This window comes from Engraulis encrasicolus, chromosome 4 (assembly GCF_034702125.1).
Source record: "Engraulis encrasicolus isolate BLACKSEA-1 chromosome 4, IST_EnEncr_1.0, whole genome shotgun sequence".
Lineage (NCBI taxonomy): Eukaryota > Metazoa > Chordata > Actinopteri > Clupeiformes > Engraulidae > Engraulis > Engraulis encrasicolus.
This window is the reverse complement of record NC_085860.1, coordinates 42277405-42289819: the sequence shown is the minus strand read 5'-3', so window position 1 is coordinate 42289819 and position 12415 is coordinate 42277405. Positions and strand designations below refer to the sequence as shown.

At 45.7% G+C, this 12415-nt stretch overlaps 1 protein-coding gene across 5 annotated transcripts; it reads left to right on the top strand.

Moving 5' to 3' along the window:
- Positions 1–1320: 1320 nt before the first annotated feature.
- On the top strand, positions 1321–12275 carry kmt5b (lysine methyltransferase 5B). 5 transcript variants are annotated; one of them, XM_063197466.1, is made up of 10 exons: positions 1321–1389; positions 3370–3664; positions 3964–4111; positions 4564–4732; positions 4863–4972; positions 5491–5657; positions 6037–6056; positions 7350–7486; positions 7818–8020; positions 8353–12275. In XM_063197466.1, exons 2-10 carry the CDS (start codon positions 3523–3525, stop codon positions 10131–10133), a joined length of 2877 nt encoding a protein of 958 aa, XP_063053536.1. In that variant the 5' UTR covers positions 1321–1389; positions 3370–3522; the 3' UTR covers positions 10134–12275. The 5 variants fall into 5 exon arrangements, with proteins under 5 accessions (XP_063053536.1, XP_063053534.1, XP_063053533.1 ...); XM_063197464.1 differs by lacking the exon at positions 1321–1389 and adding an exon at positions 1923–2171; XM_063197463.1 differs by lacking the exon at positions 1321–1389 and adding an exon at positions 1923–2334 and having other exon boundaries at positions 3373–3664.
- Positions 12276–12415: the final 140 nt, after the last annotated feature.

The window sequence follows — 12415 nt, the reverse complement described above, 5'->3', positions numbered from 1 at the left end:
CAAACGGCACGGTTGACCTACCTCCCTTATTTTGCTAATGATTTTATGCTTCCAGACAAAGTGGGAGGAGTTCCCAATTTTTTGGGAGCTCAGAAACTATATTGTATTGTTCTTGGCCTGACTAGAAGCAGCACTGAAGGTGTTGCGTCACTAGGAGGGCACGGCCTGTCTAGTCCCTCATATACCTCTCACCCTACTTCTGTCATCCAGGATGCCCAACAATCCGGCATTATCCAGGGTTATCCATCCTGTGGTCCCGTATGGCTAACACTCCTGTTGCAGGCCTTCTGAACTGTGGCTCTGACCAATTAACCATACTGGTTGGTGGGACAGTCAGAGACAATGCACTCACAAACCTATGGCCACTCATTCTCTGCCCCAATAACGTGAAAAGATTATAGGTATTGCATTCGGTGCAGACATACACTTGACGCCCCAATTTTCTGCCTGAAAGTAGCCTAGTCATAGCCTCGCGAGCCATCCTACGTACTTCCGCCAAAGGATTGGCTCCACTACTGTAGTCTGGCCGTGCTTCTCTGTGGAGTGCCTGGAGCAGTAGAATTTATATCGCAACGCCCCCCCCCCAGAAAACAGCCAATAATCGAATACGCCCCCCACGTGGGGGCGAAAGGGGGAGGACGCTTGTGACAATGACGTACACATCTGCGCCAGAGCCATTGGTCTGCGCTATGTTGTTGTTGAGTAACTGCCAGCGATTGGGTGAGAGGTGTCCAATAATTTCAAACCATAACTGAGTGCAAACTTCCTGCTTCCTACAATCGCTTCACAGCAAACAAATGCCAGACCATAAATACGAAATGAAATGGTAGTATTATGGGATGGTCAGGACCAGGCTAGCCTAGTCATATAAGTGTTGGGAGACCTGAGAAGAGAACTGAGAGGGGTTGTATGATGGAACGCAGGACAATTTTCAAGAGAAAGTATGTGTATATGGAGTGGTAATATAAAGCATCTTTCCCAGTATATTTTTGTATGAGAAGCAAACAAATGTTAGGTGAGCCATAGGCCCAGAATAAGTATCAGATAAAAGGCTGAATGTTAACCACAAATTATAATTGGCAGCACCTTTGAGTGATCTTGTATTGATGTTTATAAACGCACTGTTAGTTTTGCTTTGTGTGGAAAGTAGTTTCACACCTCTGTCCACCTGGTGGCGCCAGTGCACCTTAGATGCAGTTGCCAACTGTATCGCACACGCACACACACACACACACCTTTAAAAAATCACAAGAGGGAAAGAAAACATTATGCCACTGCCATGTCTGTGTGCATACCTGTTTGGCTTGTTGCAGGGCGGCTAACACAAATTGGTTTGGGTTGCATTGAAAGGGAAATCAGATGGGACATTGCTGTTGCCCAGCATCCCAGGTTGCGCATCTCCTAGTTCCATAATTTAATTAATTGATTTCTTAATTAAGAATAGAAAGCGTTAACCATGCTTAGCCTACTTTGCCCACGTATTCAGAGAGAGAGAGAGAGAGAGAGAGAGAGAGAGAGAGAGAGAGAGAGAGAGAGAGAGACACACACACAGACGACATGGACTTATTTAACACTACAATGGGAGGCGAGATTATTGTAGGCCTACTCGGCTACTTCAAAAAGCATACAACGCAATCACTCCATTGGTAGCAAACAAGTCACTCTGTTTTCCACCCTGTTATTTTTAGGACATTGCGTCTAATAATTTATGCTTTATTGTAGGCCTAATAAGCATGTCATCTGCATGATTAAATGTTTTTTTTCCCTTCCCTTACTGCCTATGCTGTCTTTAATAATTGCTTATTTTAAGAATGCCTCGTATTCATATATCAGGTTTAGAAACTTTGAACTAGGTGGGTTTTAACATCAAAGTACAGCTGTTTCAACGAGGTGGCTACCTCCATCGTGTCCCCCGTCGCTGGTTGGCTGCGAACTCTCCGTTCCTGCTAGCTAGCTAACAAAATGCTAGCCTTTAAAGGCATTTAAACCGAAAGTCAGACGCGCTTCTTGTTTACATCCGTCAATTTCCCGATTGACTATTTTTTTCGTTGTATCTCCATGCACATTTGGATTTCGTTTTCTAAAAAGAATTTCGTGATCTGTAGCAACCGCCGAATTTTAAACTGCAGGCCGTATTCCGTGCAAAAACATCGGCTCTGTTTCTCTCGGAGGTAGAGCTCTAGTCCCATCTTTCTTAGCCAGAATTGGCAGCCATCTTGAATTTTAATGTTAATTTTCTGGTAATTTTTGGGTCCCATTGCCTTTTCATTAAGGATGTTTTGAGTTCTACTGGTATTTGACGCGTGTTTTTTATTACACGGGAAAAACAGATGAGTGAGTATTTAATGTACAGATCAGTCTGATAGGCCTGATCGTTTCTTTATTTGATTCTTTTTCCGGGTAACGTTAGTTAGCTGAAATCATTAGCAGCGGGGTGGCTATCGTACTAGCCTGGTCTATTAACTTGGGTCTAGTTAGCTAGCTAGCCTGTATATTCTAGGCCCTGTGCCCAGCAGTAAAGTATTGTTGGGTCGGTTTGCAAGGAGGAAAATTGCAGTGAGTAAAATATCGATGGTCATTGCATTAGTCGTGGTCATTCGAAATGCGTGATTGATGACGATACTGCAACAAATAACTGATGTGGTTCAGCAACCTTAAACGTTAGGTAGCAATTTAGCTCCATTGTCATGAAAGGCTACTAGCCGGTTTGCTAGCAAGCTTGGTTGAAGGCTAAGTATAGCTAGCTTGGGTGTTTACCATTAAAAAAAACAGCAAGCTAACTTTAGTTAGCTGTAACGTTTCAACTGGTCATCCCTCAAACTATTTGACATTTCGCTGTCACGTGAACTGTCAGTCAATTATTTTGTATTCAATCGCATATTGTTTTGACATCTGTGTTGCACATCCATGATTGATTGATAAACAACAGCTTGCCAAACTATGCATCAAGCTAACTGGCTAGTTGATCACAACCACACTTGTCATTTACCATCAAACCTCTGCCTATAACTCTTTGCTTTCTATCGACCTTACTTCACCTTGTACTTACAACTAAAACACTTTATTAAAAAGTTGAATACAGGTGTATGCCCGAGATGCGTGTTTATGTTTTTTTCCCCCCTATCTGAATTTCACCATTACGGCAGATCAATTTCACAGGGGTTTCTGACTGACCAGGAGGTGGCAGACTCGTCATAATATTAGTTCAATTCGGTGTTGAACTGATATCGTTCATTTCAATGTTGGAAATTGAGCTCAATTAGTGTGTTGTAACAATAAATAAGGTTAAGTGGGAGCTGTACGATATTTTGGAACGTCTGGTGTAATTAGTGTCTCTGTTCATGTAACCCATCCCCATCTTTCCTACAGAAGACTCGTGAGGGAGGTCACCCACACATAGGGTAGAAAAGGGATCAACCACCATATTCACGGCAGCCTTCTTCTTGAACGCAGACCACATGGTGGGTGAAGAACACATAGGCTAAATGCACCTTCATCAGGCGGCCGGCTGGAATGAAGTAGATGGGAGAATCCAAAAACATGGTGCTGAATGGCAGGAGACATGGCAGCAGGTACTCCAGCCATCAGCCCGCCAGCAAAGCCAGGATGCAAGGCCACCTGCGGCAGGCCAGGGGGACCCCCGCCACCAAGAGATCCAGTAGACGTGAGTGTATTACCGGCCGACCCCCTCGTCTCCCTGCCTGTCTCTCTCTCTCTTTCTCTCTCTCTCTGTTTGTGTAGGGTCACATTGGGGGATAAAAATAAACAGTGGAAAATGTCTAAATAAAAACACCCATCCGTTACCACTGTCATGTGATGTGCTGTGCCCACTAACCGGTGTGAGTTTAGTTTTCAAACACACTTTAGTGCCTAAATATTACATTTCTTTGTGCACAAATGGTATGTTCAAACATCAAATCATGAGTTGTGAAGTCATGGCATGTGTGCATTTTCTGCTGTCAGGATTTGGGAATGCCTCGTTGGATGCGGAGCGCCGGCATGTTCCGGCCTCGGGAATGACGGCCAAGGAGCTGTGTGAATATGACGACGTCAGCACCAGCCTGATCCTGGACCCTTACCTAGGCTTTCAGACGCACAAGATGAACACCAGGTGTGTGTCTGTGAATGTGTGGGTGCGTGGGCCTGCCGCTCACTAGGGGGCACTAGAGTACCACTCCCTCAGTGGTTAACCAGTTGCTCATTTGTGAGGTACACAATACATCTAGCTTGAATAACTGAGCATAGTATCCTTTACATACAATTCATTCCGGCAAGACTGAATTGCAATGAAATATGAACGTTGCCTTGCATTGCATTACTTCACATTTGGATATGGCAGACGCTTTTATCCCAAGTGACATAGAATTGAGGACATATATCATGGCATTCAACACTTCGAAGTGCACAGGAAATATACAGAATAAGTGCCAGGTAGGGTTACTTTTGTTTTTGTTTTTTTACAGTACATTACTAGAAGGACACACACACACACACACACACACACACACACACACACACAACTGTGTGGTAATTTTGAATGTTGATTGTTGGTTCTGGCTGCAGGTTTCGGCCCATGAAGGCGTCCAGGCAGGCAGAACTGAAGGACATCATCGAGAGTTTCAAGAAGCACGATGACATCGAGAAGGCTTTCCAGGCCTTGGTTTCAGGAGACGGGACGAAACCTCACTTTCCAAACAAAAACAAGACACAAGAAAAGCTCTTCAAAGAACATGTAAGCACCTTGCCTGATGATTGCTTTCTATTTTCTATTGATAGTTTGTTCATATTTTCTTGTCCAGGAACTTAACTTGAAACTGTGAATTGACAGTGATGCTTCCCTTATTATTTTTGTGTCCCGACAGGTACATGTCTATCTGCGCATGTTTGCCACAGACAGTGGCTTTGAGATCCTTGCCTGCAGCCGCTACTCCTCGGAGCAAAACGGAGCCAAAATCGTAGCAACGAAGGAATGGTAATGCACCTGGTGGTGGTATTGCATGGTTACCTTCCTAACAGGCAGAATCAGTGTGTGGAGGGAGGACGGTAAAAAGGGGAAAATATGTCAGTGGTATTATAATTAATTGCATCATAACCCTTACTTATTACAAGTGACATTTATGTATCGCTACTTTAAAGGGGGATGCATGAATGTAAAGCAGCCAATAGACAGACTTTTCTGTGGCATGGTTGTATATCTGTGTGTGTGTGTGTGTGAGAATGTGAGAGAGAGAGAGAGAGAGAGAGAGAGAATAACTTGATTTGTGTAGCGCAATTCATACAAAACATGCAACTCAATATGCTTTAACAATTAGTTTAAAAACCAAAATGGATAAGTTGACGGAAAGATTACAAAAAAAAACAAACAGATATTTGGCAAAAGTTAAGGTCAAGGTATGCTGGGTGGCTAGCTTGCTAGCTAGGTGGTTAGTGTGGTGTGGCGGAGGTATTAAATGGTGTGTGTGTGTGTTTTCTGTGTGTGTGTGGGTGCAGGAAGCGTAATGATAAGATTGAGTACCTGGTGGGCTGCATAGCGGAGCTGTCAGCAGCGGAGGAGAGGATGCTGCTGAGGCACGGGGAGAACGACTTCAGCGTCATGTACTCCACACGCAAGAACTGCGCTCAGCTGTGGCTAGGACCTGCAGCCTTCATCAACCATGGTACACACACACACACACACACACACACAGCAGTAAATTGGACCTGCAGCCTTCATCAACCATGGCACACACTCACACACACACACACGTGCACACACACAAACAAAGCTATGGCTCGGACCCTCAGCCTTCATCAACCATGGTACACACTCACACACACACTCAGCTGTGTTTACAGAATGGAGCAAGTGCTCTGGCTTTCATGCTGTAATCCTGTTTGAGAATGTAGCATCACCTCATTACTGAATTGCTGTGTATCATTTGTATTTTCTGTAGTCATAACATGGTTATAGGATAAAGTTACATGGTCATTATAAATACAAATCATAGAGTTTTTGTAATGTGACTATTAACCATTCTTCCTTCACTTCCTTTACAGATTGTAGGCCAAACTGCAAGGTGAGTGTTTGACTAAGGAATGTGTCATTTGTTTCAGAGGACATCTCATACATCGGGATAAAGGAATTGGCTTTATATAGATTTTAGAATAATGATATCTCTAAGATGGTTAGAAATAAAACTGCACTGTCAATGAATGGGTGTTCATGAGCACTCTATTATGCAATAACAATGTGACCGAGTTCTCATTATGTAATACTCAAGTTTTAAGGCAGAGCTTGAATGCAACTAACAAGATGTAATTTCCTTAAGATTTTTACTTTCCGGTTAAGGTTGTCTGTAAATAGAAGCGCGTCAGTCATTTAGGATGACCATGGGTCAGTGTGCTGTATTACATAATATCTGAGTAGTACAATATCTCCACGACACGTAGATGGACGTACACATTTGTAGGCATTTTCTAACTTGACCAGACTTCAAGTGCAAACGTATGCTAGGGTTAAACGTTTAAGATGTACAAAACCAGCTTTTTTTATCTGGCCACACTCTTGTATGCTGTTTCTAGCCAAGGAAGCAATCTAAGCTCTGCCTAGTTTCTTTGATGGCGCTTTTTGATGGTAGTGATTCATTTAAGTGTTAAATGGAGTGTGGCCAAATGCATTAGGAATATTTGAAGAGCCTGGTTCCTCAGGGCTCTGTGCTGTGGTGGAGTGCCAGCATTGCAGCAGAAACTAGTGCCAGCTTGGTAAAGTCACGTTCACACTGTATACAAGTTACATGACGCGTCACCTGTAAAATCAATCCAAAGGGATTTTGTGTGGTTCTGGTACTCATTTTACAAAACACTTACATGCATTATTTTTTAATTCTGAGTTTAAAATCATGTTATTACGTACAGGTTGAGTAAGAGTAAGTCTTTGCTGGCACTTGGTGTGCCTCAGATTCCAACATGGCCCAAAGATTTTTTTGGGGCATGCCAGTTACAATGGTAGGCAGTTATCCACTTAAGGTTTTTGCTGTAGTAGGCAGTCTTTTTGCTGACTTGCACAACCCTTTTGCATATTAGTGTGCCAATGACGTTTTAGTAGTAGCACACGACAGGGAGGTGTAACCACATCTAATGCCACTATTGTGTGGATTAAATATATTTTTTTGTTTTTTAAGTGGATTATCTAAGAAGCATATTCATTGCAGTACATTACTATCAATTACTAATTCATTTATGGACATCATCTGTGGTTGTACCACCTGACGTCCAAAAAAAAGTCTTGTATAGTTGAACATGGGGGAGTGGGAATGGTGGTACTTGGCTGTATGACCAAATAAATACTCATCTGCAAATTTGTGTGTCAGTTTGTGTCAACAGGACGTGCCACTGCTTGTGTGAAGGTTCTAAGGGACATCGAACCTGGGGAAGAGATCTCCTGTTACTATGGAGATGGATTCTTCGGGGAAAACAATGAGTTCTGCGAATGCTACACTTGTGAACGGTATTTGGCATACATTTCTGGCAAAGACAACGCATGATGGAACCATTGTAGAGGCTGTGTATGAATGTGTTTCTGAGGGCCACCAGCTTAGGGCATACTTTGCATTATTTTATTACTGTGAGGTTATCCAATCGGTAGTCCTCGGTTGTTCAAGTAATGCATTTTAGTAAAGGACTTGTAGCTTTTTTGGTATATTTTATTGTTATTGTATTATATTATGTATGCTAGAGGCAGATTGCATTAATATGTGATTATTACTATTCTAAAAGGCTGTGCTGGAGTACTGTGTGATTCTATTCCTGAGGGTGAGCTGTATGTGTTTGTGCTTCAGGCGTGGCACGGGGGCGTTCAAGACGAAGCCTGGGCTGCCGGTGGAGGCGCCGGTCATCAACAGCAAGTACGGCCTGCGGGAGACGGACAAACGGCTGTACCGCCTCAAGAAGCTGGAGGAGGAGGGAACCCGCAACTCAGACGGCCAGTCAGCACACTCCAGCGTCGACACAGACTCTCAGGAAGCCCCCAGCTCGCACCCAGGTAACAATATGGACCCCCATTTCTCAAAAGCGCCATTCCTAACTGGTTAGTAGGTTGGTGGTAGTATTAGTAGTAGCAGTAAGGCAATGAGAAATCTGATAATAACCAGGTAAGTTTCTAACTTTTGTTAGCAACGACCCTGTCGAGAAACACACCTCTGATGTCTGTATGTGTGCATCTTTTCTGATGAATTGTTCTGGTGAAGAAGGTGTGCTGGGTGAGTGTTTCTCAAAATATGACGTGTATTGCTCTTCATACAATATCAATTGCACCCTGGACTTGTTAGTGTACTTCTTTTGTTTGACGTGTCTTTTCCTTCTTCCCACCCGCAGCTCTTAGGAAGAGGACATCCCAGCCTAGTGTTAAGAAGTCGACACGGCAAACCACGTATAGCACTCCGACATCTACCTCATCCTCCAAACTCTGTTCCGCGGACAGCTCCAGTTTACCAAAGAGACTAGCATCTAAGCCCGCCAACGCCAAGACGCCTTTGCTCAACCTGAGGACACACTCCCGAGAGGCACTGCCCAGGTCTGCGTCTCGAGGGGCCACGACGTCCGGCACCACGTGCCACCGGGATGTCCCCAAGAGGGACGCCAGCACGCGCCAGGCCTCCACGCAGGCCCAGGCCCAGGCCCAGGCTCAGGCTGGCAGAGGTGGCTTGGGCCGCAGCAGCAGGGCAGCAAAGGAAAACAATCACAGCTTGACCAGAGCCACACGAGCCTCCAAGGACCACTTAGCCTCCTCTTACAGGACTCGAAGGTCCACCAGGACCTCTGTAGGCTCTGAGGGCAGCGTTGACGCCGCTGCCGCTGCTGGTGCTCCTAGCGGGGGAAGTTTATACGGACACAGTGCGTCCTCCGCTAGCCAGGGGGTGCCCAAGGGTAAGGTGGTGCCTAAGGCAGAGCCGGGGGTGGAGGAGGGGGGTGGGGAGGCGGACGCGGCGGCGGCGGCGGGACCCCCCCAGGCCCCTGTCCCCAGCCTGGAGGGCCACGGCCCCCGCAAGGGCACCTGCCCACGCCGCAAGCGCACCCCCAAGCTGGAGGAAACTGGTGCCCCGTACGGGGACACCTTCCTCCAGGGCGGAGTATCGGACTTAAGGCACGCAGACGTGGCTGACTGCGGGAAAGTTCTGCTAGGCCTACCGGGTCGGCACCAGGGCCAGAATCAGAATCAGAATGCTAGCTCCAATCAGCAGCAGCAGAATGGCAGTAATAGTGGCGGTGGCAGTGGCAGCAGCAGCAGCAGCAGCAAGAGCAGTAAAAGCAGCAAGCTGCTGCGGCGAGGCAAGGCCAAGAAGAAGCGGCGCATCACACGCTACGACGCCCAGCTGATCCTGGAGAACAGCACGGGCATCCCCAAACTCACGCTGCGGAGGCGCCGAGACAGCACCAGCAGCAACCGTGGCGAGAAGGGGGAAGGGGACGCCCACAGCACGGGAGGAGGAGGAGGGAGGGAGAAGAAAGAGAAAGGGGAGCGAGGCTGCTCCTCATCCTCTAAAATCAGCATTAAGTTCAGCCAGGACAGCGAGAAGGAGTGTGATGGTGGTGGTGGTGGTGGTGGAGGGGGTGCTAGTGATATGGGAGGGGCATCGGGTGGCTACGCCTCCTCTAAACTCAACAATGGCTACAGCCACAGTGGGCACGGACACGGGCATGGGCACGGCAGCGCCACCAAGCTGAAAATTCAGCTGAAGCGCGACAAGGTGGGCAGGGGCCTCCTGCCACGGCCCTACTCGGATGACGTGACCTTCACGGGCATCGTGAAGCGTGAGGCTGGCGAGGTAGTGGAGCACCAGCCAGGTGGGCACGGCACAGCGGACATCGACGAGGACTCCCTCTCGTCAGATGAGGACGACGACGATGAAGATGAGGAGGAAGAGGAGGATGAAGATGAGGAGGAGGAAGAAGAAGAAGAGGAGGAGGAGGAGGAGGAAGATGACGAGGAGGATGAAGATGATGAGGAGGACTATTATGACAATGACGACTTCGAGGATGACTTCATTCCTCTGCCACCAGCGAAGCGCCTGCGTCTCATCGTGGGTAAGGACTCAATAGACATCGATATCTCCTCGAGGCGCCGGGAGGACCAGTCGCTCAGACTCAACGCATAAGCTCATCAGGCACGCAGGCAGGTCAGGAGACTGCTCTGCTCGCCGCGCCCTGCCGCACAGACTACACGGACTCCTGCTTCAATCAAGTTATTTGTTTATTTGAATCATGGAAAAGTGGGCTTGTAAAAAAAACAAAACAAAAAAAAACAAAAAGAAATTGGGGGAAAAAAAGGAAAAATTGAAACTGTAATTGTAATTGACACAAATGAATCGTAGTGATGGCACTTCTCTATTGGTTCTTTACCATGACTTATAAATATTGTAGAAAGTGTACAGGTATGTATTCATGTCTGATAATGTGCAGATCATTTTGTTAGCGTTCATTAAGCTTTACCATGTGCAATTTTTATCAAAGGGCCGCAGTTCTTTTACCACGGGGTTCAAAAACAAGGTTGAGGGATCAGTCCTCCTACATCGACAGACTTTTTTAAACACATGCATGCATTCACCCCAAAACTAAATACTGATTCAAAAGGTTTTGTGGAGGTCTACATGTACATATACTGGTATACCATTGACAAGGCAAGGGAAGCTATAGGGAAAACAGATATGCAGAGTATATGAAACATCCTGAAGGACACCAGTCTTTGTTAGCATGGTTTGGATGATCTGCGATAGGGTACTCTGCATTAGAGTGCGTGGAAGAAAAGAGGCCTGGGGTGCGTTTATCGACAACGTCGTTGCTAACTTGGTTGACAACGTAGTTGGTGGCAATGCAAGTTCCCATTTGGAACCAAGTAAGTTGCCAACTGGTTAGCAATGATGCTTTCGAGAAACAGGGTCCTGGTTTAACATGGCTCTGATGATCACATGCGCGTATTATAGGACACTCATGCATAGGAGTGTTAGGGCCTCCGCACATTGGCTCCGACAGCACTGCGGATCACTTTCGCTTCCGACACAATTCTGACCCCCAAACCCAATTTCACACGGACATAGCATGGATAGTCAATGGGCAGCTCCGACAAAATAGAACTCGCCTCTAGTCGCTTGCCAACATCCGTGAATGTCACCGGACATCGGCGCCGGTGTGTGGGGTTGTATTGAAAACAATGGAATCGAACTTTGGCGGAGCAGGGCTCTGCACTTAAGCGGAGCCGATGTTCAGAGGCCCTTAGTCTTTGATGGTGATCTCTGATCAGATGTTTCTTGAAGCTGGTTATGGCAAACAGCCCATAGTGTTTAAGGTGCTAACTCTCCTGTTGTCGTATGGAGCTGTCTGTGCTGTGCTCAAACACAACAACCTTTATGGCCCAAGTCCTCACACTTAGTGGTTTTGCAGGCGCAAATGACCTCTGCAACACGTTCTCATCTTTTCTTCTTTTTCTTTTCTATTTGCTTTTCCCTTTGTTACAGCTTTTCTGAATATTTCAGTGTAAATCAGTGTGTTTGTATATCACACCTTCCCGGCCTGGGGTGCGTTTCTCTACAACATCGTTGCTAACAAAGTTAGCAACTTACTTGGCTGCAATGCAATTTCCCATTGGGAACCTAGTAAGCTGCTGGTTAGCAACAATACTTCTGAGAAATGGGGCCCAGATCTCATACATACACACATACATATGCAAGTCCATGTTCGCAACCAGCAAACCAGCATCTAGGATTACCATGACGCTAAATTGGACTCCATTCAAATAATAGCAGATTTGAAAAGGAAATAAATAAATAAATAAATAAAAGAAAGAAAGATCCTTAAAAACTTGATATATCCTGTTCAGGAGTCAACCACCAGTTCTGTATCTGGATGCTATTGTCTTGACTGTATTGTGCATGCCGTGCACTGCCAAGTAATTAAGGGATTATTGAAATTAAACACATCTGCCCCACCCCACCCCCCTTCCCCCCCAATCACCAGCAGGATACTGCAGCTTTCGCTGGTTGCTCTCCCCCCCGGGGATGTGTTGGTTTTACACTGTATGCTGTCCGCAGTCTACTGTCTGTGCGTTTAGTTTAGCAGTTGGCATTTTTATTTTTGATCATGTCTTGTAAGTATTTGATTATTTTGTAGCACATCTTTGCAGGACTACGGGATCATGTATTCATACAATTGTGGGTATATTCTTCACTATGTACATCTTGAGAACTCTTTTTATTTAACTGTTTGAATACTTGAAGACATAAAATTCATTTTCAAGAATGTCATTCAAGCATTTTGTGTCACTGTTTTTTTTTTTGTTTTTTGTTTTTTACCAAACCATTCTGATAATGAGCATGTGTAGGTGGCTAAAGTGGACTTACTCATCAACGCCTATGCATCTGTTTGCGATGTCAGAAATCAGTTC

Coding starts and splice junctions, on each gene's coding strand:
- kmt5b (XM_063197466.1), top strand. CDS start 3,523: ATGGGAGAATCCAAAAACATGGTGCTGAATGGCAGGAGACATGGCAGC. Junction 4,973..5,490: donor ATCGTAGCAACGAAGGAATG/GTAATGCACCTG, acceptor GTGTGGGTGCAG/GAAGCGTAATGATAAGATTG. Junction 8,021..8,352: donor AGCCCCCAGCTCGCACCCAG/GTAACAATATGG, acceptor TCCCACCCGCAG/CTCTTAGGAAGAGGACATCC.